Here is a 27,344-nt window from a genome sequence, read left to right as displayed (position 1 = left end):
CACCCTGTATTTAATTGAAAATTGTACAAAGACAACATATTAAATGTTGAAAATGAGACGTTTTATTGTTTTTGGAAAAAAACATACCCATTTTTTATTTGATGCCAGCAACACGTTTCAAAAAACTTGGGACCGAGGCATGTTAACCAGTGTGTTGCATCATCTCTTAACAATACTCTGTAAGCGTTTGCAAACTGAGGACACCACTTGCTGTAGTTTTGAAAGTGAAATGGATTCCTTTAGCACTGCCAAAGCAAAATATCTTTCCTCTGTTCTTATCCTCCTTGATCTTTCCACTACCTTTGGCTCTGTGAACCACCAGATCCTCCTTTCCACACTCTCAGAGCTTGGGGAGCTTCTCAGGTTCTGCCCAATCATTGTTTGCATCTTACCTAGCAGGCCGCTCCTAACAGGTTGCATGGAGTGGGTCTGTGTCTGCGCCACACGCTCTTACTACTGGTATACCCCAGGGATCAGTCCTTGGCCCACTACTCTTTTCCCTCTACACAAGGTCACTTGGCATTGTTATATCCACACATGGCCTGTCCCATCCTTGATAGGCCAATGACATTCAACTATTCTTCTCATTTCCCCCTTCTGATTCCCAGGTTGTAACATGCATATCTGCATGCATGGCAGATATCTCAGCTTGGATGTCAGTTCACCACCTCAAGCTTAACCTTGATAAGGTGCAGCTACTCTTGCTCTTGGGGAAGGCCTGCCCGCTCCAAGATCTGTCCATCATGGGTGACAACTCCACGGTGGTCCTCTCACAGAGCGCAAAGAACCTTGGTGTGACACATTTTAAACAACCTGTCATTCTCTGCAAACAGCAAATCAGTGACTCGCTCTCGTAGATTCATGCTGTACAACATCCGCAAAATACGACCTTACCTTACACAGGAAACGGCTCAGGTTCTCATCCAGTCACTTGTCATCTCCCGTCTGGACTATTACAACGGACTGTTGGCTGGGCTCCCCGCTTGCGCCATCCAGCCCCTGCAGCTCAAATAGAATGCTCCAGCCTGTCTTGTGGTCAGGTCAACCTTCCCAAATTCACCCTTGTCACCCCTCTCCTCCGTAAGCTCTGTTGGCCTCCAGTAGAAGCTGGCATCCACTACAGGACCATGGTGCTGCAAAGCCAACTGCACCTCCCTGCCTGCAGGCTGTGCTTGAACCCAACAACCCTACCCGTCCACTCCAATCTGCCACTTCATGTCTTTTGGCCACACAACCCTCACGGGTGGGCAGCTCCCACACAGCCAAGGCAAAACTCTTCGCTGTCTTGGCCCCACAATGGTGGAACAAACTTCTCAGAAAACCTACTTCTTTGGTATCTTAATTAAATTGTGTACCCCCCAACCCAGTACTGACTTTGCCAACTAATGGCTTTAAGGAAAGTGTACTTTTCATGATTGTCAGATGTTGGTTTTCTAAGATACCTTAAGAAGAATGCACTTACTGTAAGTCTCTCTGGATAAAAGCCTCTGCTACTTGACTAAAATGTAAAATGTATTTATCAGAAAGTTCATTTGTATGGATGGCCTTTCCTCTGAGAAATCAAAGGTATTTTTTGGTGTTTCTCAAGGCTGGGCTTTGGGACCACTATACATTCACCTAAAGGATTATTAGGAACACCATACTAATACTGTGTTTGACCCCCTTTCGCCTTCAGAACTGCCTTAATTCTACGTGGCATTGATTCAACAAGGTGCTGAATGCATTCTTTAGAAATGTTGGCCTATATTGATAGGATAGCATCTTGCAGTTGATGGAGATTTGTGGGATGCACATCCAGGGCACGAAGCTCCAGTTAAACCACATCCCAAAGATGCTCTATTGGGTTGAGATCTGGTGACTGTGGGAGCCATTTCAGTACAGTGAACTCATTGTCATGTTCAAGAAACCAATTTGAAATGATTCGAGCTTTGTGACATGGTGCATTATCCTGCTGGAAGTAGCAATCACAGGATGGGTACATGGCGGTCATAAAGGGATGGACATGGTCAGAAACAATGCTCAAGTAGGCCGTGGCATTTAGGCACTAAGGGGCCTAAAGTGTGCCAAGAAAACATCCCCCACACCATTACACCACCACCAGCAGCCTGCACAGTGGTAATAAGGCATGATGGATCCATGTTCTCATTCTGTTTCCGCCAAATTCTGACTCTACCATCTGAATGTCTCAACAGAAATCCAGACTCATCAGACCAGGCAACATTCTTCCAGTCTTCAACTGTCCAATTTTGGTGAGCTCGTGCAAATTGTAGCCTCTTTTTCCTATTTGTAGTGGAGATGAGTGGTACCCGGTGGGGTCCTCTGCTGTTGTAGCCCATGCGCCTCAAGGTTGTGCGTGTTGTGGCTTCACAAATGCTTTGCTGCATACCTCGGTTGTAACGAGTGGTTATTTCAGTCAAAGTTGGTCTTCTATCAGCTTGAATCAGTCGGCCCATTCTCCTCTGACCTCTAGCATCAACAAGGCATTTTCGCCCACAGGACTGCCGCATACTGGATGTTTTTCCCTTTTCACACCATTCTTTGAAAACCCTAGAAATGGTTGTGCGTGAAAATCCCAGTAACTGAGCAGATTGTGAAATACTCAGACCGGCCCGTCTGGCACCAACAACCATGCCACGCTCAAAATTGCTTAAATCACCCTTCTTTCCCATTCTGACATTCAGTTTGGAGTTCAGGAGATTGTCTTGACCAGGACCACACCCCTAAATGCATTGAAGCAACTGCCATGTGATTGGTTGATTAGATAATTGCATTAATGAGACATTGAACAGGTGTTCCTAATAATCCTTTAGGTGAGTGTATATTTTCACTATAAGTGCTGCTTCTGGGTGATGTCATCTGAAACCACAATGTCGAAACATTTAGATGATTTTGATGTTTCATGAGAAGCCCCCAAATTAGCTACCCTGGAAGCATGTGTTTCAGATATAAGGATGTGGATAAAAATCTTTTGCTTCTAAAATCAGAAAAAAAATGAAATGTTCATTTTAGGACCCAAGAAACAAAAGGTATCTCACAGTGAACCTCAATGGTTGTGTGATTGTATCCTAAAACACAGAGAGACCTCAACCCTGATCTTTCCTTTGATCAACAAATAAAATATACTTCTATTTGGCTATTTTTCCATTTTCGAAAACATTGCAAAAAAATCTGAAACTTTTCATTGAAAGATTATGCAGAAAAGCTAATCCATGCTTTTGTTACTTCAAGATTATATTACTGCAATGCTCTTCTCCACTGTTACCCTGATAAATCAATAAATAAACTTAAATAAGTGCTGATCACAGTTTCTAGGATCTTGTCACCATCTGGTCATGGAGATCCAATGCCTTCTCTCCCCAGTTTGGATCACAGACACGTTTTGTTGTTTATCGCCCTCACCTGTTTCCGTAGTCACTGTTCCTATTTTAAGTTCCTCCTTTCCCAATGTATCTTGGGATATGCCTTCTGCTTCGGGTTGTCCTGTTGTGTGTTTCTTTTGTAAATAATAAAAGTTATTTTATTACATGTCCTGTTCTCCCTGCGCTTGTGCCCATGCCTCATCAACCGTTACAGATCTTAACTAGAACAAAAAGAGTTGGACACATTACCCTGATATTATTCTCTCTACACTGGCTGCCTGCTAAGGCTAGGGCTGATTTAAAAGTTTTATTGTTAACCTATAAAGCATTATCTTCTTTAAAGGTGGAAAAGTTATTTTGCAGTTTATGTCCCTTTGATTGATACTTGGCAAAGTTTCTCCTTCTCTTTTGAAAATCCTACATAAAATCTAAGGAATGCGCTCTTAATTGTGACTGTTCCGTTTAAACATAGGAGCATATAAGCCCTCAGACCATACCTCAGGACTACCAGGCCCGAAAGACTCATATCTCTCCCTGTCCACAGTCCTCCTGGAGGTGCTGCAGATCAAGTAACACCTCCAGGAGATACCTGACGATTTTGGCTGCCACTCTGCTGACCCCTCCAATTGTCCCTTTCCTTGCCCATCTGGTCATACATCTGACTTGGATTGTTTTACAGACTCTGGACACAGCCCACATGCATTTATTATTACAATTTGTACCCTTAAAAAAAATATCCCCCCAGCACAGCCAAAAGAGGACTGGCCATCCCTCCGAGCCTGGTTTCTCTCTAGGTTTCTTCCTAAGTTTTGACTCTATTAGGGAGTTTTTCCTAGCCACCGTGCATCAACACGTGTTGTTTGCTCCTTGGGGTTTCAGGCTGGGTGTTTGGAAAAGCACTTTGTGACAACTGCTGACATAAAAAGGGCTTCTTAAAATAAATGTTATTGATTGACTAATTTGATTGAGTTACAGACCTGATTCAAATGTCCATCACCTTCACCTCTGTTTTAATTACAAATCATACAAATCCCCATTTAACTCAAGTGTTTTGTGTATAAAACATGGTTCTCAGAAAGACACTTATAAAAGTGTCCCATATTCAACAGTAAAGTGTCACCAGGAACGTGACAAAGTCCAGTAAGTACATAAAAACACCAGACTGCATAATACACCGACTAACATTTAACGTTTAACAGAGTACAACTGAATCACGTGAGCTTTGATTTGAACACAGGCAAAACAGGAACGAAAACTGAATTAGGCTCATTCAACAATGTGCAATCAGAAGCAACGGTTGTAACATTCTTAGTGATGTAATAAAACGATTTAAACGAAACATCTGTCCTCGAGGAGAAACATATTGGTCCCGTAGTCAACCAGCTCCAAAGGGCGTCAAGCTGCCATCAATCCAACTACAGAAATGACCAAAATAAGGTGATATTGGTAAACATTTTTAGGACTCCATCAGCATTCAATTGAACATTGTTGTAGTGATTTTCCAACCATTACTGGTGCAATAAAATACTCACTGTTATATATGCTATGCCCCCAGCTGCCTCCGTAGTTCCATAGTGCACTTTGCTGAAATCTGTAAAGGACTAGAACAACGAAAAACCATTCATACTAGCTATTTGGCCTGTGCATCAAGTAGCTTGTGACCAATATAAAAAAAAGATATTACTTCAAGGACCAGTGTTTCCAGGACCACCTCCACCTCAGACAACCACAGCTACAACAAATCACTATCTGCTATGTTGCGAGGAGAGAGAAAGAGTTAATTCAGTCCTTCATTCTACTTTATGGCAGAAGTCTTATCCATTCACTTAGCAGAGCTGTTAGCAGAGCTGCTACACCCAAAAGGCCCAGAAATCAAGTGAATTTCGCACCACAGCCTGTGAGCCAGTTCAGACACAGAGGCAGAAACAGAGAGACGGAAACAGGTTCCCAGACTAACAGACGCTCCCGGTCTAGTCCAGGTCTGAGGCATCGTTCTCCAAGACATGGTAGTCGTTTCCCTTTACCCTGATGTAGGGGATGTTTCTGGAGGTTTCTTTGTCATTGGCGCCGCAGAAACAGAGCCTTCCAGAGAACAGGTCCTCAATCTCCTCTAGCCTGCGACCCTGTGTCTCTGGCAAACAGCCAAAGACAAACAGCAACCCCAGAAGAGCAAGGCCGGAGTAGAGGAAGAACGCACCTGGAGGCAGGAACCACACAGTGGAAGTAGTCAGACAGTTCATCGGTGAAACAGCCTGTAACTTCATGCGTTATACAGTCAGCCAGTTTGCCGATTACACGGTTCATCAGCTATGAAGTCTAGTACTGAGTGAGTGCATCACTTATGCAAACGGCCTGGTAGTCAGAGATGAATGGGCTATACCATAGTACGTTAGATACTCCGCAACGTGGAGGAAGGTGAGTGACACCAGGACATTGCAAATCCAGTTAACTCCAGCTGAGCAGGCGTTCCCTGTGCTCCTGGCCCACAGGGGATAGATCTCACTGTTCACCGTCCATGGCATGGGGCCCATTCCTGTAGACATGGAAAGACACATGGACACAGAATGGCACACGGACGGAGACAGATAAACACAGACAGAGACACGAGAACACAGAATGACACACGGACAGAGACAGATAAACACAGACAGAGACACATGAACACAGAATGACACACAGACAGAGACAGATAAACACAGACAGAGACACATGAACACAGAATGACACATGAACACAGAATGACACAGACAGAGACAGATAAACACAGACAGAGACACATGAACACAGAATGACACACAGACAGAGACAGATAAACACAGACAGAGACAAATGAACACAGAAAGACACATGAACACAGAATGACACACGGACAGAGACAGATAAACACAGACAGAGACACGAGAACACAGAATGACACACAGACAGAGACAGATAAACACAGACAGAGACACGAGAACACAGAATGACACACGGACAGAGACAGATAAACACAGACAGAGACACATGAACACAGAATGACACACAGACAGAGACAGATAAACACAGACAGAGACACATGAACACAGAAAGACACATGAACACAGAATGACACAGACAGAGACGGATAAACACAGACAGAGACACAAGAACACAGAATGACACACGGACAAAGACAGATAGACACAGAGACAATAAAGAGAATAGAAAACGAAGTAAGAAACAGACTTGACACAGTGTTGATACCTTACAGAGGGTGAGACAACACTTTTTTTTGCATTTTTGAGGGGGGTGGGATAATGTTCTTACCTGGAGCAAAAAAGGCCAAGTAGAGGATGAGGCCCAGCAGCACTATCCAGGAATAGGGGGTGGGACAGTAATTATAGGCCCAGAGAGACACATCACTGGCATCTGAACACCTAGCCAAACATAGTCAAAACACACTCTAAACATATAGCCAAAACATAAACTCAAAACACCTAGCCAAACAGTCAAAACACACTCTAAACATATAGCCAAAACATAAACTCAAAACACCTAGCCAAACATGGTCAAAACACACTCTAAACATATAGCCAAAACACAAAGTCAAAACACTTGGCCTAACACTTAGTCAATATCAAAAGTCTTAAAAAGCAGATATAAAACCATCCTTATTTTCAGAGACAGACACAGACAGGCAAACATGACATAACTGAGACATGCACAGAGACAAACTACATGCACAAACCTGCCCCAGGCGGAGGCCTCAGTAGACGACTGATTGACAGGTAGACAGGAGGACTCATATATGGTAGTTCCGTTCTCACGGTAACAGAAGCCACAGCCAGGATCCAACATGCAGGGCTCACAGGACCTGAGAACAGGAAAGACCGTTACACCTCTCACTCTCTATTGTGGTGGGAAAAAAACATTATATTATGAAAATTATACCAACCTATTCCTGAGGCTAGTAGCTAACCAGAGAGACAGCATCTTTCTATGGGAGTGGCCATACTGAGCTCTTTGTTGAGGTGTGCCTCTAACTAGTGGTCATTGTGACGTTTGATGATGTAAACTACAACACTAAAAGCAAAGTGCCCTCAATTACTTAGTTAGCTAGCCAGCTCATTACAACTTGCTCCTTGTGATCCATTTTTTTAACTACAGCTAGCAAGGAACAAGTAATATATTGAGCAAGTAATTGCCTTTTTTCTGCCCCAAATCAGTGAAGTACTGAGAAAGCTCAATGCAACGTAGTGATTAGTGCTTGAGAATACATGTGGTTAAAGTTGTAATGAGAGATAACCTGGTATCAGATAACACTGTTTAAGACAATGCCTGTAACTGCAGTTTGATGCACTGTTCCACCAGACCTACCGCATATTTGGGTGTCTGGGAAGGAGATTCAAATTACAGTGAGATAAGGATTACAGTAAAAAAAATTATTCTGATAAAATGTGGATTACAGGAGAAACAACAGTCTCACCCATACAGTGTGCAGGAGGTGGAGTTAAGGGAGGGGCCAGAGGGGTGGAGAGTGACAGGAGGAGAGTGCTGGGCTGATAGGAGAAACCCTACAGCCAAGACGATCAAGCTCAAACCAGTACCTGAAATACAGTGACTACTGAGAAAGCTTTCTGTTAAAGGACATTTACAGTCAAAAACTACATCTGACTGACACCTCTGAATATCCACACAAACACCTGCATATACACACACACACACACACCCATTAAACTGCCCATGGTCAGGTTCCTGCGTCCGACTCTCTCCACAAGCCACACCCCCACCAGTGTGAACAGGAAGTTGGTGGCAGCTGTAGCGGAAGCCAACCAGATGGCTGTCTTATCATCCCCAACCCCCGACATCTGCAGGATGGTGGCGCTGTAGTACCTGGCAGAAATGGAGAACCGGATAAGACTGTGAGTAGGACTTCATGCGTCCAAAAGGGGAGGAGAGACGGACTAATGGAACAACAGGGCTGGGTTTTGATAGAGACAGAAATTAAAGTAAGGAAATTAAGAATGATGAGAAGAGGAAGACACTTGGGTTACGATGGGATTATAGTAGGTAACATACAGCTAATGGCCACAACATACATGACAGTGTTGATCCCCGAGAGCTGCTGGAACATCTGCAGGCCGCAGCCTACAGTCAAAGCTCTGCGCGTAGGGGGGTGAGACAAGATACGCCACAGCACAGTTCCTCCTGGCCCAGAGGATGACAGACACACATGTCAGCAATACTGAGTCTAGAAAAAGGAACCGTTTAAGTTTCCAATTGTACAGCATTATATGATCATTCAATCTGCAAGTTGAAAAAAGGTCTAGTTGGCGAGACCTATTTCAGAGACATTTGTCATGTGCAGAAAGGTGATTTCACAAGCATCAAGAAACAACAACGACAAAACAGAAAGTCAGACAAAGCACCTAGAACACACACTTTGAACCTTAACTAAAATCTTGGTAGGCAACTTTGTTCTCAGATCCACATGTCAGCAGAGATTACACACACAAAGAGACATCACCAAACACACATGGCTGATAGGAGATGTGAGCCTGGTGTGGCTCATTCACAAAACTGACATAGTGACCAAAACATGTTCAATAGCCTTTCGGTCAGAATATGGAATAGTCACCACAAAATGCCCCATTGGATCACTAAGATTCAATATTCAGTGATACTATCCATTTCAGAAATGTTTTTTGAACAGAGACTTTGCATTTTACAACAATTCCAACAAAAGTGAGGAACAAATCAAACTACACAGAGCCAGCGTGTGTTGCATCTGTTAATACTGTATGAATGTGACACCTCCTGACGCCTCCTGCTCATCCTCAATGTTGCTCCTGATGCTTTCGTACTCCTCTTCAATGTTCCGGCCCCCACGGATCCTGCTGAGGGCCCGCCGAGCCTCCTGGGTACGGCCCTTCTGCAGCAGCCAGCGGGGGCTCTCAGGGAGGAACAGGAACCCGAGGAATTGGAGAGCTGCAGGGACGGCACCCAGGCCTAACATGTACCTAAAGAGATGGAATGGAAAAACTCCACATAAACATGCTGAAATTCTCAACAATCTGTTATTGGAAAAGAAAATGTTCACACACCTGCAGGCTCCTACACTAACACCTTGTCATCCTCATGAAATTAGTGTTACACTTTTTGACAGTACCTCAAATGCCACTTATATGCAGCATGAACATCAGAGGACACAGCAAAATCAACAGAAGAGTCTGTTACAATAAAACAGGGCGGAGCCCCTGATATTTACCTATGCAGGAAGCCTGTGTTTAATACAGTTTTTCTCAATCGCATTGGCTAATTTTTCTAAGTGTTCTCTAAACTGTAAGTACTCTGTTTCATGGGACATCACAACTCTATGGCATGTCTGCAAACTGTAATAACTCACCCAAAGCATTTAATTAATGCTTCAAAACCTAGATATTATGTCAGTAAGTTGGCCAGTGCCACCAAAATGAAGAAGTTTGTTTCTAATCGTGTGATCTGTACTGGTCAAAATGTGTAGATGTTTTTTCACCATGGCAGTCAATCCTGGAAATGTTTGTTATATATAAATGTCAGTTTTGTTCTATTGTTTTGTCTAGCTGAATGCTGGTGTGTATCACACTGAGCTTTTTAAATACCAGTTTCAACAGTGGTAAAATTATATTGACATGCAAAATTCCCTTATGCATGTCAATATTTACATATTTCTTACATATAATCTCCTGGCAATTCCTATTTTATTACTATGTCACCTGGCAGGTCATTTGCAAACATAGCAGATATCACAAACATTTCATGTCATACAGTGAGGGGAAATTTTTTTTTGATCCCCTGCTGCTTTTGTAAGTTTGCCTACTGGCAAAGAAATTATCAGTCTATAAATTTAATGGTAGGTTTATTGAACAGTTAGAGACAGAATAACAACAAAAACATCCAGAAAAACGCATGTCAAAAATGTTATACATTTATTTGCATTTTAATGAGTGAAATAAGTATTTGATCCCCTCTCAATCAGAAAGATTTCTGGCTCCCAGGTGTCTTTTATACAGGTAACAATGTGACATTAGGAGCACACTCTTCAAGGGAGTGATCCTAATCTTAGTTTGTTACCTGTATAAAAGACAACTGTCCACAGAAGCAATCAATCAGATTCCAAACTCTCCACCATGGCCAAGACCAAAGAGCTGTCCAAGGATGTCAGGATTGTAGACCTACAAAAGGCTGGAATGGGCTACAAGACCATTGCCAAGCAGCTTGGTTAGAAGGTGACAACAGTTGGTGCAATTATTCACAAATGGAAGAAACACAAAAGAACTCCTTCCCTCAGCCAGGGCATTGAAAATGGGTTGTGAATGGGTATTCCAGCATGACAGTGACCCAAAACACACGGCCAAGGGAACAAAGAAGTGGCTCAAGAAGATGCACCTTAAGGTCCTGGAGTGGCCTAGCCAGTCTCCAGACCTTCATCCCATAGAACATCTATGGGGGGAGTTCAAGGGTCGAGTTGCCAAACGTCAGCCTCGAAACCTTAATGACTTGGAGAAGATCGGCAAAGAGGAGTGGGACAAAATCCCTCTTGAGATGTGTGCAAACCAGGTGGCCAACTACAAGAAACGTCTGACCTCTGTGATTGCCAACAAGGACTAAGTAATGTTTTTCAGAGGGGTCGAATAATTATTTCACTCATTAAAATGCAAATCAATATATGAAATTTTTGACATTGCATTTTTCTGGATTTTTTTGTTGCTATTCTGTCTCTCACTTTTCAAATAAACCTATCATTAAAATTACAGACTGATCATTTCTTTGTCAGTGGACAAACGTACAAAATCAGCAGGGGATCCAATACTTTTTCTCTCACTGCATTTCTGACAGTTTTTGAAAATTGAATGGATCATTCTGCATGTGATGGCTCAAACAATGAAAGAAAGTATATAAGTTGTGAAGAGTTTGACAATATCACTGAGAATCAACTTTTTTGATCAGCAAGCCATGTGCATGTAGGTATTATGCCTATTGCAGAAAATTGTACTTACACTTTTGCACACAATTACACCAAAACACGTGCAATTTGCTTAAATGAATGGGAAATTCTGGTGTGAGCAAGAAACTAATTGTTTAGGGATTTCGGAAATGAGCCAAAACGATTGGGAAAAACTGTAATACTGATAACATTTGCTGATAACTCACATTTGCTCCCACCTAGTGGACATTAGTTGACATACAGCAACAGCAAATTGCTTTCCCCTTTTATTCCAACCATGCAAAGCTGTTAAATAGTTTTCGATATTTTCAAACATAAAAAAGCAATTCATATGGCACAATGATTCCCCACACTGTTCGGCACCTACTTGTTTTCTCAATTAAACAGAAATGGATTGAACTGTGTCGAATATTAGCAACCAGTATTTAAACAAGGGATTTCTTATGCGCCCCTCTAGCATTGATTGTATTGGGAGAGATAACTGTGTGCTTTTCTGACTCTGATGTAAGAGAGGGAGAATGCACCTTTGCCGGTGTTCCTTCAGTTTACCCATTTCTGCATTTCATTGACCGTCAGGTCATCTGAATGTGTAAGCACTGTATATTCAGAAATGTGGCCTTAAAAGTTAATGTACTCCACCTAACATAGCCAGAAGAGGAGTGGCCACCATTTTGTCTGGCTCCACTCTAGGTTTCTTCCTAGGCTTTAACCCTAGCCACTGTTTATCCTGGCCACTGTGCTTAAATTTATTGTTGAAGTAAACAAAAAAACACTTTAATGTGGTCCATATTGCTTTCTTAATATCTTTTTAGTACTAACAGGGGAGATGGCAATGCCCAGTGCTCGAACAAACGTGTTGGATGGGCATCCGACTTGCCTTGGCGGGCATGTTTTTCCTACTTACCAATACAGAATAGCAACTTCAGCAAGAGGGACCGAAAGCAAATAATTTAAGTACGCATGGGTTTCTGAGAAACTACATAGCTGTCAATCAAGTTTGAAAGCTTTTAGTAACTGCAGTAGTTACACATTATTTGTAGCTTAGTGATTAGCTTAGTAAGTCTTTCTCCGATGAGTCATACCTCCAGCCATCGTGTTGCAGGTAAGTAAAGGCCCCATCCATAACACTGGCAATAAACTGGCCGCCCGTAATGAACAAGGTATAAATGGTCACCAGCTGTCCCCTCAGGTGGGATGGGGAGACCTCCGCAATGTAGACAGGAACAGTCATGGAGGCAATGCCTAAAGGAGAGTAAAACGTTACGATTGGTTGTTAGGCTACCATGCAGGAAATGTTTGAACGAAATTGGCAATCGGTAAATGTTTGAACTATTTAAGCAAAACCTACCTATTCCCAAACCAACTGTAATTCTTCCAAGAAGAAGAACGTTCTTGTTTGGCGCTACCCCTAACACAACTCCTCCGGCAGTGAATATGAAGCTGGCTATCAAGACGCAAATCCTGCGCCCAAAGACCCCGTTCAGAACCCCGCCGGCAAGAGAAGAGATCGCTGCCGCGCCCACAGTACTAGAGACCAATAACTCCTGCCATAAAGAGGTTAATTGCATTTCTTTTTTCAGGAGAAGCATAGCCCCGGAGACTACCCCGGTGTCATATCCAAAAAGAAAGCCTCCCAGGGCGGAGAAAAACGCAAGAGTGTACACAAACACCGGTGTAACATCCTGGTCCGTGGCAACCTCCGGTTGTCCCGCTGCAGAGGTGGCAGTGACACTGGGACAGTTGACGCTCGACTCGGAGGGCGTCGGAATGAGACTCCGCTCTCCATCGTCGCTCTTTCTCCTGTCGCCCATTGGGTTTCTCATACTACGCAGGTTGTATTCATTGTCATTTCTGTTGCGAGACATGAAATGAAATTACTTCACAGAAGTTAAATCGGAACAGAGAAAAATATATATCTTGGTAGACTATTCAGACAACTCCTTTCACTCAGGTAACTGCGTGTCACTTGCTTTCAGGGATGATAGGCTACTAGGGTTCGGTGTGACGTGAACAACATTAAGATGAGCAAAGTGAATTAAATGAGCGGTTCGTCTTCAAAATAAATGTCACATATTTACACATCAAAACGTAACACAAAAATAGAATAATGAAATATCTGGACTATACAATACTATTAGCGTCCTGGGTCCTATTACAAATCTTTGACTGTGAGCAACATGAAGCCTTTAGCCAGCATTTTAATAATTTAGCTGATAATCTTATCCTGAGCAACTTACATTCATTATTGATTGCTTACATTAAGTTCTTCTAGTAATTTCAAAGTTTTTTATATACACAAGGAAGAGGAGAAGGGAAATGGAAGCTGGGGATTATTAGATGGCCATGGTGACATGAAGGCCAGGTTGGAAATTTAACCAGGACATCAGGGTTAACACCCTACTCTTGCAATAAGTGCCATGAGACTACTTTGGTGACTATTAATGAAACCTGCTTAACATCCCAGCCAACAGATGACACTCTACCCAGGGCAATGTCTGAATTTTTTTAAATTACAGTTAATCAAATAATGTAACTACATTTCCATATTGTTCAACATTATCTAATCCATTATGGCCAATTTTATTTGATTCAGTTCTATTAAGGAGCTTTATTCTGAAGGCGAAAGGCTGATTGAACTTTTGTTGCTCACTTAATGTTGTTCACAGCTCACAGGCACGGACTCAGAGGTGTGTATCTACGTATGACGCTAGGGTAAATCAGCTCTGATTACACACGAAATAAATCGAAACTGTTTATGACAGCGTTATACGAGACATACTCCAAATGAAATGAAGTAGGCTTATATAAGTAGGCTATCAGCAAAATACTTATAATTAAGCCGCAAAGCTGCCACAGCTAAGCTAAGAACTAGATACATTCAGATATTTATAACAACCCTGCAGCCCCCTTTCACGTGCAATAGTATTGACTATTTACTCAGGATTGATTTGTTTGCATAGCAGGTTAGGAAAATGAACATGTTAATAAAGTAGGTGTTGGCTGACATTATAAAACGTGTCAACAACCATGATACCCAACGCAAACCTAGACAATAGTCTCTAGCCATAAATGTAGAAATGTTAACCATCATCCTGACAAACCAACAGGATCGTAATAGGGGTGAGCATTCCGAGTCTTTTTGGTGAGCCGGCTCTGCTCACTAAAACATCCGGCTCATTCGGCTATACAGAAGGCTCTTCGTATGTTGGCCCCAGTAACCAATTTGAGTGTGAAATTCGTGTTCAAATAGATTACCTAACAATTAGGTCGCCTGTACAGATATGCTTTCCCTATTAGGCCTATATTTATTGATTCTTGCGGATATACAATCTTTTGCGGATAAATGTGCACATTATCTGCAAATAATCCTTGTATGAGCTTTAATTTAGGGCAATCAAGGTGCCAAATAAACAGCTAATTTTCACCAATGCGTTTGCGAACGAGCCATTACTATATCGTTACACCAGTACATAACGTAAAACAGACTACGAATTATATGCAAATCCTTTCCTACACAACAATATGCATATTTTTGTGGCATGCCCGCTACGACCGTCTTTACAGTAGCGCGGTTAACAGAGGAACAGAAATGTATCAGAATCAGAAAGTAAACGCGAGTTTGAAGTAAGCTATTAGACCACCAAGCAACCGAACACTTGTTTGCCAGTGGTCTGCCATGTGTTGCCTATTGTATATCCAGAAATCGATGTCATTTTAAAAATGACACATGCCTTAACACAAAAACATAAACGGACAATGTTTCGTCTATGCTGGTATGTGTTATACTCAGCTACTGTTATGGTTAGTACGGATTGTTTATTGTTATCAACCATTGTTTTTCCCAGCCAGCTGACACATTCTGTCTGATGGTAGGCTATGTATGCCGTAAAGTGAGTCGTTGAATAGCGCGCCGATTCTTAGAACATGAGGAACTCAAAGACCTGAGGGCTTCTGCTTGCAGTACTATCCTAGTCTTCTACATGCCAGTGTAATAAAGAACCGTAAGGGCAGAGTTGAAAATCTTCAACACGCTATCCGGAGCTAGATTTACCAGGAAGAAGGCATGCAAAATACATTGCAAAGTAACATAACACACAAGCATCATAGCTCATTACAAAATATTACCTTTACTGACGATATTCTTATGGCGCAAGTTGTCTGGGCTGTGGCAGCAAACAGCTGACTTCACCGATGCTGCTATTAACGGGAAGTTTTACTGAAGTCATATGATTCCTCTGGATATCCGCGAAGGAAGAAGTCACGCCTGTATGCTCGGGGATATCGTTTATTTCCTAAGCCGAAACAATCTTCATGGGATAGCCTGTATTTAAAAAGAGGAACTCGTCGCATGGCATTTTTTCATAGCCTACAGTATTTTTTTCACTGTTTATGCTACGCGTTGCTGTGGATTGCATGTTTCAAATTGCAATGTTTTCACTGTCCACAAGACAAGTTACAGTATATCCCACGTTCCGTGCTACAGTCACGTTGTTGCTTTTCTATTCACACATTTCTCTTTTGAAAAATTGTAGTTGTTGCTAAATGCATTTAACTTTTTTATTACGTAGACAACATACCAAAGACCATGGTTAACAAAGAGGAACTAGAAGAAAGATTGAAAAAACTGTTAGTGAGGTTGAAGAATTTACAAGAGGGAAAGCAGCTGACTAACCTTGTTCAGATCATACAAGACCTTCTTTTCCTGGCGCACACTGATGACTGTGGTAAGAAACATGTAAACGTTTTTAGCTATATACTTCATTTTTGCAATTAAGTTGGCTTGCATATTTCCCTAAGTACTGGATGCATTTCTCACTACATTTATGTTTAATCTCTTTGTACTGTATAGGAGGACATGTGCTTGCAACTGTACAATAGATCCATGTCATATTTATATTATTGGCGTTTGTCTAACCCAGGCAATTGTCAGTGTTAAAAATAGAGTGAGGACTGTTTAGTCTATATTTAGCACATTATTGAACAGAAAGGACATGTCATTCTCTCTTCGGATCCCTCTTCTGTTTCACATCTGTTGTCCTCCTCTCACATCTTCATCTCTTTTTCCTCTCCTATCCCCTGTCTCTCCGTTCCTCTCTTCTTCTCATGTTGCCTGTCAGCAGCAGAGCTGTTTGAGGACCGAGATGTCCACGGACCTCTCATGGTGGTGTTATCGTCTTACAGCGAGAGCCGGGTGGTGCAGCAGGTAAGACATAATTACCCACGGATCGTCTGCCAGCCTGGAAGTGTTTCTGATTAAAAAAAAAAAATGAACGATGGGGACTCACTGCAGCAACTCCCATCGCATTGGGTTTGCAATCACCCCGAGGCCCATGGGTTAGCGCAGAGGTTCCTAAACTAGGGGTCGCGACTCCATGTGGGGACGCATGATGTGTAAATGGGGTCGAGGGAGAATGTTTTACAATTGACTCTCATAGCCTCAAATAAATAACGATTATATAATCTTTCTTCACATGGTTGGGGTTGCAATAACTTTTAGATATTGAAATTGTGTTGTCGGCCAAAAAAGTTTGGGAACCCCTTGGGTTTGTGGGCCGGTCAAGGCTTGAACCTACACTGTGGTGTCCAGCTCGGCGCTGGCAAAAGAGCACTTTAGACCACAACAGCGCCTGTGAAACCCCAGCACGTCTGGTTCCTTACACGTATAGAGTTATGCTGTGGCGTACAAAAAGCCACTACTGTCCTACAACACGGAACTTAAACAGTCTCAGTCCCTGGTTAAAGAGAAAACCGAAAGTTCAGTTACTAATCAAAAGTGAAATGAAACACCTGCTTGGCCCGCACGGCTGACACCTGCCAGTGTCATTTTCTTACAATAGTGCTTATTTGTGTGTGGCAAGGTGGCCTAGAGTCTGACGTGTCCAAATGTTCCCTGGTTCTAACCCCCCCCCCCCCCCCCCCCCCACATACCCCAGAGCTGTGTCCCTCTGTCCCTTAGTAAGACAGATCACCCTAATTTCCCCAAGGTCAAGCTGAAAATAATGATTGGTTCTTAGTAAACTTGCCTGGTTAAATACTAGCACCATGTTTATAGTTTTTGTTTATAGTTGTGTAACAACTATTATATGAAACTGTACTTGAACGGCCACCTATTTCATTATAAAGGGTCACTAGAAACTGTGCATGTTTGCAGTATAACCTTTTTTCCATGTAGGTGGGGTGGTCGCTGCTGTGCCGGCTGATGGAGATATGTCCTTCCACCTTGGACTCACTGGTCCAGCCCCCAGATCTAGGGAACGACTGGGAAATACTGGGAGTCCACCAGTAAGTAGTGAAAACCCTGGCTCTCCGTGGGTAGGAAGAGTCGTTGTGTTTGTTTGATGTTTAGTGCTATCTGTACAGGGACCACAAGTAAGAGAGTCCACGGGGCAGACAGGTAATCACGAGGGAGTTAAAGGCACTGTTTATTAATGCTGCTGGAGAACTGAACGGAAAGCTGTGCGTAACTGTGTTTGTGCTCGTCTCCAGTCAGTGCGTAACTGTGTTTGTTTCCAGTCAGATCCTGAAGGTGCTGAACCTGCACAGCGGAGACTGCAGAGTGATCATGGTCGGCCTCAGGGCTCTGGCCCTGCTCCTCAGATCGGGTAACAGCCTGTGTCATCTACCTGTTCATGCCTGACAATTTAATCTTGTTGTTGCAGGAATCTACCTGAATGGCAGGAAATGTATATTGGCTTTAAAGGATTTTTCATTGTTAGCCATGTCATACTTGATATTCAGAACAAGAACAAATTAATTAACACCTCAAGCTAATTTCCATGGACTACTGTGGCTGTAATCCCCATAACAATTAACTTTCCCTGTTTCAGCGCGGTTATTTCCCTGCTGTATTTGTAGGCCCATCAACAGGCTCTTATTAGGATATTGCGTCTCTGCACCCTGTTTAATTTATATACATTTTGGTTCAAATGCTCTGGATTTGACCACTTGTACATATTTATTTTTATATCATGATTATATACCTGTGAGATTTGTGGGAGGCTACTTCTCTTGCAACGGTGGCACTCACCTCACCTGACTCGGCACACCAGATGCACCGGCGCATCTGGTGGAGTAAACCCCGGCAGCGTCTGGTCACCCACCCAGAGACCGACCAGGACCGAGCCTGCTTAGCTTTCCAGGCAAGCCGGCAGTGAGATGCAGTGAGACATGCAGCTGGTGTTGAACCAGTCAGAGGGAGGAACGTCAATATTCAGTGATGAATAATAAACATACCAAATAACGTTCAGTTATTTCATCCATGTTGATGCACCCAGAGACTGTGAACGTGCCAAACACATGACAACATGTTGAAGCCATGTCCCTTCAGAGACCATTGAGGAGATCCTGAGGGCATTCATGGGACCATGGACTCAACCCCCTGAGGTCCCTAGCATCTTGGTTTTGTTGCAGCACAGCACTGAAATTGACTTTGACAGAGAAATTAGACGTGACAGCGTCTGATTAATTCAATTCAGTTGTGACAGAGCATTCTGAGCATTCTGGTGTCATTCTGGTGTCATTGAGGTTTGTCGGGGCTCAGTAGAAACAACAGTGACAGTATGCTGTACCACTTGTTTTAATACTTTGAAATTCTTGGTTGGAGGATACATAAACAGGAGTGAATTAAGAGGATATCTGGAATACTGTCACCAGGAATTATAGGAAATCATGGCATTTTTTGTTAAAGTTCCCGGAAACTGTAGCGGGGCTCCACAACCAGCCTTTAATGGCAACACTGTCCTCTTTAGATCTGTTTCCAAGCCACTTAATCTAACACTCAGAGTCACTCTGACTGTCGAGTTCCACACTGAGTACATTTCTTACAGTTATTAGGAGGATTTGTAAGGGATATGAAGTCATTCTTATGGTTTCCAAGAATGCAGCAGATTTAATTATGTCACACAGCAGACGCTCCCCCCCACTCCAAATCTTTTGTTAATCAATAAACAGTTACAGAGCAGTGTCAGTTAAAGCCAACTAAGGGATAGTTATGAGAGGCAGAAAATCTGCACAGGCAGCACTTTTCTTCCCGGGACTGTCCTTGAGGGAGAGGCTTTTACTAGGTAGAAATTAAAACGACTGTGCTTTTAGCTGCTCCACGGTCAATGGGTCATATTGTTGTTAAATGATTGAACCCCTTAAATGGTGACATTACTGTGACTCTTCAGCCGTTATTTTTTTACAGTAACCCTACCAAGACCACAAAAGGCGAGCAAAAACCAGAAGCACAGTGACTTTGCTAAAAGCCGGTTACAACACTAGCACAAGCATGTATGAAGCTCCACAAGCATGTATGAAGCTCCACAAGCATGCGTGAGGCTTCATGTTGTTTCACTATGATTTTCAAATCTCTCCATATACAGTTTTTCTTAATTACTAAAAATAGTCACTATGCTTCAACTCTTGCTTGCTGTTTTTTGATCATGCTGTTACTCAAAGCACTCAACATAACAATTACTGATGTAAAAAAGGCTTTATTCTTTAAAATACCTTAAACGTATGTATTATTCCTGTCGAGATGGGATAGCGTTGTGTTGTTGATTACTCCTGCCTAGATAGTGTTCTGTTGTTGATTACTCGTGTCTAGATACCATTGTGTTGTTGATCCGGGATGAAGAGGATGATGTGTTCACTTTGATCGTTGATGGGATGAAGATGTTCCCCTCCAGTGAGGAAGTTCAGCTTCATGGCTGCAGAGCCCTGCAACTTCTACTGGACAGAGGTCAGTTACACTGACTGATTAAACCTTCTTTATGTACGGTGTCAAACTAATTGGCCCTACGAGTCATTTCCTGACTTCAGTGAGGGAACAAAAGAGTGGTTAATTTAGCTTGCCATTGAATTCAGCCACAGAAAAGGGTTAATCATGTTTTGGGAATATTCCACACTCCCTGGAATTCTTGATTACCAGACATGTCCTTTAATTCTCTACTGATGTTGTGTATGTGTGTGTGTGTTTCACTTTTGGCAGTGTCTGATGATGACCTGGTAGAGTTTCTTGAGAACCAAGACCACACTGTAGTTCTGGCTGCACTGCACCAGTTCAGTGACAATGAAGACCTGGTTTTGCAGGCTCTGAAAGTTCTGATTCCTCTAGCAGGTCCTGGTAAGTCCCCCTGAAAAATAACAGAATCGTCAACTGTTTACCCTGTCTGTATTGGGTCTGTAAATAGAACTGAAATTATCATGACTTCTGAGAATATAATTTTCTTTATTCTTAGAAGTAGTGGGGTTTTTCTGTTTTGGCTGCTAAACTTAGCATAAACATTTTAATTCGATTTGAGTTGTTTTTGTGTTTCATTTCAAATAAATATTTGTGTCTTTTGAGGTGGATGCTTGTTTCACTCTTAACAATGGTTTGGGATAGTCGAGATCAATTAAAAATGAATCTCCCAATTATTCAATCATTAACAGCCAGTAATGTGGAGATCCTTATGTCGGGAGGAGTGAAGTGTTATAGTGTGGTGGCCGGAGCCATGGAGTCATTCCCCAAGATGGAGACACTGCAGGAGGTCGGCTGCTGTCTATTCAGGAAGTTTACATCAGGTTAGTTCCAAAGTCCAGTTTCATGGTCACTGGTCACTAGGATCTGAGGCCTCAATACTTCGTGATTTTCAGCCGAAAGACGGTGCCTGAATTTGCTGTGAATTTGAGGGATGAGGTTGGGAAAACCCCCGGCACACACATTCCTCCCTAATCGGTTTGTTTTTTCCCCATGTAGAAAGATACTGCAGCATTCTGGTCCTGAACGGGGTGCACAGGGCCATTGTACGAGCCTGTCTGGCCTACCCTGAGAACGCCACTCTGCAAGCGGCCGCTCTGCACTGCCTGTCTGACCTCAGTGAGTGGACACACGCATGTTCACTTAGCTGTCTTAATGGAGTACAACAAGGTCGATTTCAAAAGCCCACTTTCGCTAATCCTAACCCTAGACCTTGATGTCACCGTAGCCTTGAACTAAGTTACGTCTCAAACAACCTAACGTTTATGCTTAAAGATAACGTAGCCCTAATGCCTAACCCTGACCCTAAACCCAACTGGTAATGCATAACCCTAATTCTGAACCCAATCTAAATTGATCTTAACCTAACATGTAAGCCATAACACGTGTAATTTTCATATGGGGACAGGAAAAAATATCCAGATTATAAAACGTGTTCGGATTTAATCAGTTTGCAGACATTTTTGTCCCCATAAAACCCACTCTCAGACAGACATGCAAATGTTCCCTTCACATAGCTGAAACTATAGTGCAGAGCAGAGCTGTGGCAAGGGAGAGGATGGAGGAAGGAGAAGCGGAGGAGAACCGAGGCCGGGAGGAGGTGGAAGATGTGGGGTTGTGTTGGTTAGAGGCCTGCTGTACTGCTTTGGAGATCCATGCTGCTGATTCAGCAGTGCAGGTAGGTACGCCACTCTGAGCTATACGGAGTAACCACACTAGATCATTGTGTCATAGCTTAGCATTTGTTCATTGTTATCTACTTAACCAACGATTACATACTTGTTAAATCTATTGTGGCTTTAGATCACATTTTAGTGTGTGTGTCCCCCCAGGAGGCTGGATGTTGGGCCATCCACAGCCTACTATTGCATGGCGGCGAGTCATGGGACCATTCCACAGAAGAGCAAGATGGAAGGTAACCCCCTAGCGTTAGCTTTCCTCGTGCTATTTTGATTGATCTTTAGCTCTAGCCACACCGTTGCGATTGATCGTAAGCATTAGATTTCCCCATGACGCAAAACTGAGCATTAGCATTCCCCCGCGGTGCCTTGTGCCATTGAGCCTGACGGTGGCCGTGCCCCCCCCCCCCCCCAACCCCCCCCAAGGACTCCGGTGCACCGGCAGATCATGGTTGCCATGCTGCTTCACTCCTCCTGCCCCGGTGTGTTCCAGGCTGCTGCCACTGCCCTGGGCACGCTCATCACCTACAACAGTGAGTCACCCCCTCCCCCCAGCTCCTGCTGTTGTTGGACAATGTTTTTACTCATTTACTGTCAGGGATTACTTCACAGGTTAAGCAACTGACCTCAGTGCGTGCGTGGTTGTGCGTGCGTGGCTGTGCGTGTGATTGCAGATAAAATGCGATCTCTGCTGTTGTCCAGCGGCCTTCATGTGAATGTGGTGGAGATGATGAAGAGACATCTGTCCTCTCCAGAGGTCTCCTCGGGGGGCTGTAGGCTGCTCCACCTTCTCTTCAAGGGAAGGTACCTGCAATAGGATTCATTTTAACTGCTGTCCAGTTCTGGGCTATGTTTGATTGCATAGTGAATTTCCTCTTTTAAACTTTTGAACTGTTACTTACTTTATTCTCTTACAAAACAGATTTCCACTCAGTGAGAATTTAAAGTTTGCAGACCCCAATTCTCAAATTTGACTGAATTACAAATAGTACTTTGAAATCTCATTCTGTTTGGTTTCTCACACTGGCAACTCAAATTAATTATTGTAATGTGACATGGGTTTCATGTTGGGAAATGGGGAAAAAAAAGTAAATTGCATAAACATTCAAACCTTACACAATAGTGTTCAGTAGAGAATCTTTTTGCTGCAACAACAGTCTTTTGGTATGTATCTACCACTTTGAACACAATGTCAGAGTGACTTTGGCCCATTCTTCTAGGCACATTTGTGTTTGGATCTTTGTCCTGCTGAAAGGGAAAATTTTTTAAGCAGATTGAGACAGTTTCTTTTGCAGTATTTCCATGTATTTTGCTCCTTGCATTCTTCCTTCAATTTTACAAGATCCCCACTCCCTGCTGTTGGGAATCATCCCAACAGCATGATGCTCCCACCACCGTACTTCACTGTAAGGGTTGCGTGTATTGACGTAAGGGTAGTGGCACCTTTGCGCCACACATAGTCCTTTGAGTTTTGGCCAAAAAGCTTAATCTTGCTCATCTGAATACAAATCATTTTCTCACATCACATGTAGGTTACTGTCATTCTTTCAGATGGTACTTATTTTCAGTGTCAGGCTTTTAAAATACAGAACTAAATCTGAATGTACCATCATAATTCAGTAGCATTTAAAAAACAAATACTTTTGCAAAGCACTGTATATTATATATACAGACAGGTGACCAATTAAAGGAAAAACCAGAGTAAATGACTGAAGGCACATAATGAATGCAGATGCTTCCAATACAGGTGTACTGCATGATACAATATAGCAATTAACATCCTATAATGCTCTGTGGCTTGTTTAAAAAGCAGGCCCAGTCGACCTCCATTTTTGGATCGACATGGCAAGAGGAAAGGCTCTAAGTGGACAATGCTCTCAAAACACCAAATGAGGGAATATCTTTTGGAAGAACGGTGTTCCCTCCCTCCAGTAGCGTTCCAGAGACTCGTAGGATCAATGCCAAGGTGCATGGAAGCTGCTCTGGCAGCTCGTGGTGGTCTAGCGTGTTACTGAGAAACATGTTGGTTCTTCCTTTAATTTGTCACCCATTCATGTATTAACACCTGATTATATATTAACAGGTTAAAAAAAAAAGTACTGCTACAAAAATAAGGGCCTTAATGTTGAGACCCAGCATGCCGTTGATCTCCTCTCACTTCCTGTCATCCTAGGGTGGCCAGTCTGGATGAGCTGAACTTGGCAATGAGCCAGACCCTCAAGGTGATGAAGGAGCATAGCTTCATACCTGAAGTCCAACTGGAGGCCCTGAGAGCCAGCCTGGTCCTCCTTTGCCCCGGTACGAGACCGTTAACTGTGGTCGTGTTTTAAAGGGCTGAAGCGTTGAATGGCTTGAAGCCTGCTGCTGCTTCCTGCTCTCTGGAATCCATTAGAAGTGGATGTGATGGGTCGTAGAAGTTCTTAAATTGACCCCAGGGTTTCTATTAGACAATAATGTTCAGCTGCCATATGCTCTTCCTGTGTGGTTTGTGTGTGTGTGTGTGTGTGTGTGTGTGTGAGAGCAGATAGGAGCTTGCGTGTGTGTGAACACGGTGTGTCCGTGTCGGATCCGGACACAGTGGACGTGTCTCTGAAGGTGCTGAAGAATCAGTGTGTGTTGGAGGGGGCTCATACGGTCTACCTAGAGGCACTGAACAGGGTAACACCATGACCCCGTACCATCAATTCAAGGCACCTTACCACCCCCCCGTTCCTGATACTAGTAATTTTCCCACAGTGATTTCTGTAACACGTAGTGGTTCTGGAAATGTTATGGGGGATGTTTGCAACCCTAGTTGTGCCCGTCCACGTGCACGGATCTATGCAAGTAAACCTTTTTTTGTGTGTGTTTTAGTTCATCAGCAGCTCTGCCATCCAGGAGTGTGGCTTGCGGGTTCTGTCTGCCTTGGCGGACTGCTCCGGTGCTGTGGACCTGCTCTGCCAACAGGGGGCGGTGGACACAATCCTGCATACACTACAAATGTTCCCCAGGGAACGAGGTGAGAGGTCGTAGAACCAATCTGGATTGTAGAATGTAATGTTCCTGAAGAGAGAGAATAAAACAGTGCGACAAGACTTCTGACGTGCACTTATTAGGATTCAAGGAGGAATGTGATGTTCTTTTGTCCCTGACCCCTAACTGTCCCTGACCCCTAATTGTACCCCTTTAACAGAAATACACTACTGGAGTCTCAACCTCCTCTGCTCCCTGATATCTAAGAAGAAACTCTCCAGAATGATAATCCCAGTCCTCTCATCGGTTCTCGTCACCTCCCTCCTTCAGTTCAGGGAGGACACCGAAGTGCTGTTGAAGGTGAATTAGCGTCCACTGGTTTAGTCAAAGAGCGCTCCGTGCCAGTCCACAGTCTGCGGTCGTTTTTAATGAAACACACCCTTTTCTTTTCTGAACAGGGGTTCCAGGTGGCCTGTCGGATGCTGGATGTCTGCTCTGGGGCTGCAGGCGAGCTGCAGAGGGAAGGCTTTGACAGGGAGGTCTTCCACCAGCTCCGAGACGATTCGCCTGACCGACGCCGCAACCCGGTGCGTGCGTCATTCTCCTCCAAAATCCCGGGTGTCTTTTGCTATCTACTTACCTTCGTGTTTTTCCATTCAATTTCCCGTCCGTCGCTATGTTTCCCCCCCCTTCTTTTCTCCTGTTCCCGTCTCCCAGGTGCATATGGCCGCGTGTCTGGCGCTGTCTAAGATGTGCAGCGACGCCGAGCTGAGGTATGTCATGTTGGAGAAGGCCTGTCAGGCCAGGGATGTGACCATGGCTGACTGCCTCATCCAGCTAGGAGCCGACATCAACCGGAAGACAAGGACAGAGTCCCTCATTTATCAGGTGGGGACAGTAGAGCAGAAGTCTCTGTTGTAATGTTGTTATGTGGTCTGTGTGTGTGTCTGCGGTACCAGCCCCCTCATGCAGTCGAGTTCAGCTCAGGTTCTTCTGAATTCTGGGTCAAAAATGTCCTAAGGAGACTTGGTCCTCGAACTTTCCCTTCAGTTTCTCTCCGGCTCAGCTTCTCCCCGCCCTCCTTCCAGGTTTGTGAGCAGGGTGGGCCCCTGGAGCTTGTGGAGCTGCTCCTCAGGTGTGGGGTCCACGAGCAGCATCTGCGCGGGGCCCTGGGGGCCAGCTTGCGTCGTGGCGACGGCCCAGTGGTAATCCAGCTACTGGGGCGCCTGGGGCTGGACCTGAACAACAACGCCCTCTGCCTGGGGGGGTTCAGGCTGGGTCGTGTGGACGCTGCGTGGCTTAGCACCCTACTCGCTGAGATCACCAGCACCAACAATCTGCCCCCCTGCACAAGTAAGTCTGATTTCCCAATAGACCCTCTATGAGAAATATGGGGCACCTCTATCCAGCTGTGTTTATAGGAAAGATTAAACTAATGTATTACTGGTGTATTCCCAACCTTGGAGGGATTTCAACCTTTTCTAATATGTGTACTTAAAATTGACTGTTTGTGTTTACAGGTAAAGGTATGTGTTTAGCCTGCTATGTGCGTTCCCTGCAGAAGAGCAAGACGACCCCTGACCCCCTGTCCCCCAGGTCCTCAGCTGACCCCTGCCTGACGTCAGGGTACCTGTCAGACGAGAGTGATGACTCCAGCTTCCCGTGTCTGGGAGATGGTCTGGTGTTCACCTTTGACCTGGAGAGTGACGGTGAGCTAAGTGTCTCAGGAGATGATGCCCTCATACTAACTGGCTTCTGGCATCTACTGTCCAATCAGAATCACCTTTATTCTCCACACTAATATACACAAGCACTCACATAACACAAGTCTGTTGAGATTATATTGCTGCTAGCGGTTGACTAGCAGCAACATTGTCTGTTATGTCCCTGCAAACATACTGGGACAGAGCAAACAAAATCTACTAAAGTTGACAAGTAAGAGTCTATCCTATATCTGACGGCAAAAGGTAGTAAGGGTAAGGTATGTCGGTAGGCAATGTTGATGAGTGTAAATGGCTGCAGGCCTTGTCCCATTAATTCCACAATGTCCTCTTCTCAGGAAGTGACTCCCATTCGATGGTGCTGACCCACAGATCCCCCAGTGATGCATCAGAAGATTGGAAGGCCGGGTCTCCAAAGAGGAATAGCGAGCGCCGCAGGCACTGTAGCTCGGAGGTGAGCGACCATACATGTTCTCATAAAACCGGAATGTTCATCCCTGAATGCTGGGCAGGGGCAAGGGTGTGCCGCGCTGAAACTGCTACTTGTGTTCCAGTGGTAGTAACTTAGAACACTAGACCGTCCAAACCATACTAAACGTTGACACATTTCCAATGGAAAATACATGCAGTTTGTGTGGCAATTATAGTGTAAAAAAAGATACTCAACTCTGGGCTTTAAGTGTTCTCTTAAGAAATAATCTGTGGAAGGTTCACGGAAACCTTGTTGATCATCCTTTATATTGAGCTTGCTTTAATCCCTGAAAACCACCACTGCCTTTTACGGAGGTGCTTCCGTGTGTCACACATCTATTTTCTTAAATGTGAACAGGTGTAAACAGCTAGAATGAAAAATTGGCTATGAAAATGGACTGTGTGTAATTGAAGCTCCACTGTATCTAAATAGATTTTATTTTCTTAGTTACTCTTTAAAAGAGAAAATGTTCTCCTCTCTTATTTTCTCATTGA

The 27,344-nt window shown here is 43.7% G+C and overlaps 2 protein-coding genes across 11 annotated transcripts in view; one reads left to right on the top strand and one right to left on the bottom strand.

Annotated features, from left to right (window-relative positions):
* Positions 1-4,340: 4,340 nt before the first annotated feature.
* Positions 4,341-16,008, bottom strand: slc2a13b (solute carrier family 2 member 13b). Of its 5 annotated transcripts, XM_034288213.1 has the most exons (14): positions 14,825-14,844; positions 14,560-14,583; positions 12,653-13,155; positions 12,387-12,546; positions 9,132-9,337; positions 8,417-8,525; positions 8,047-8,210; positions 7,804-7,924; positions 7,066-7,191; positions 6,645-6,754; positions 5,740-5,892; positions 5,384-5,556; positions 4,892-4,960; positions 4,341-4,774 (listed from the first exon to the last, which is right to left on the bottom strand). In XM_034288213.1, the coding sequence occupies exons 1-14, from the start codon at positions 14,830-14,832 to the stop codon at positions 4,766-4,768; spliced, it is 1,935 nt and encodes a 644-aa protein (XP_034144104.1). In that variant the 5' UTR covers positions 14,833-14,844; the 3' UTR covers positions 4,341-4,765. The 5 variants fall into 5 exon arrangements, 4 of the variants coding, with proteins under 4 accessions (XP_034144104.1, XP_010896160.1, XP_010896157.1 ...); XM_010897858.4 differs by lacking the exons at positions 14,560-14,583; positions 14,825-14,844 and adding an exon at positions 15,977-16,008; XM_010897855.3 differs by lacking the exons at positions 14,560-14,583; positions 14,825-14,844 and adding an exon at positions 15,430-15,515.
* The window catches only part of lrrk2 (leucine-rich repeat kinase 2), a 28,352-nt gene continuing 16,580 nt past the window's right edge, over positions 15,573-27,344 (top strand). For 3 of the 6 annotated variants that reach the window (XM_013138837.3, XM_010897871.3, XM_020040363.2), the window contains exons 1-21: positions 15,573-16,028; positions 16,422-16,507; positions 17,477-17,586; positions 17,818-17,906; positions 19,892-20,026; positions 20,276-20,410; positions 20,719-20,850; positions 21,026-21,145; positions 21,544-21,704; positions 21,859-21,941; positions 22,132-22,238; positions 22,380-22,509; positions 23,879-24,003; positions 24,230-24,363; positions 24,559-24,703; positions 24,878-25,017; positions 25,116-25,244; positions 25,375-25,545; positions 25,746-26,010; positions 26,178-26,366; positions 26,717-26,832. In XM_013138837.3, coding sequence (XP_012994291.2) covers positions 15,890-16,028; positions 16,422-16,507; positions 17,477-17,586; positions 17,818-17,906; positions 19,892-20,026; positions 20,276-20,410; positions 20,719-20,850; positions 21,026-21,145; positions 21,544-21,704; positions 21,859-21,941; positions 22,132-22,238; positions 22,380-22,509; positions 23,879-24,003; positions 24,230-24,363; positions 24,559-24,703; positions 24,878-25,017; positions 25,116-25,244; positions 25,375-25,545; positions 25,746-26,010; positions 26,178-26,366; positions 26,717-26,832 — 2,841 coding nt within the window. In that variant the 5' untranslated portion in view covers positions 15,573-15,889. Of the gene's footprint in view, positions 16,029-16,421; positions 16,508-17,476; positions 17,587-17,817; positions 17,907-18,776; positions 19,596-19,891; positions 20,027-20,275; positions 20,411-20,718; positions 20,851-21,025; positions 21,146-21,543; positions 21,705-21,858; positions 21,942-22,131; positions 22,239-22,379; positions 22,510-23,878; positions 24,004-24,229; positions 24,364-24,558; positions 24,704-24,877; positions 25,018-25,115; positions 25,245-25,374; positions 25,546-25,745; positions 26,011-26,177; positions 26,367-26,716; positions 26,833-27,344 lie in introns of those variants that run through there. The other 3 variants (XM_020040365.2, XM_020040361.2, XM_020040362.2) reach the window with 2 other exon arrangements.

Source organism: Esox lucius, chromosome 19 (assembly GCF_011004845.1).
Source record: "Esox lucius isolate fEsoLuc1 chromosome 19, fEsoLuc1.pri, whole genome shotgun sequence".
In the NCBI taxonomy this organism is placed as follows: domain Eukaryota; kingdom Metazoa; phylum Chordata; class Actinopteri; order Esociformes; family Esocidae; genus Esox; species Esox lucius.
The sequence above is the reverse complement of the archived record's forward strand: the minus strand, read 5'-3'. Positions and strand labels throughout refer to the sequence as shown.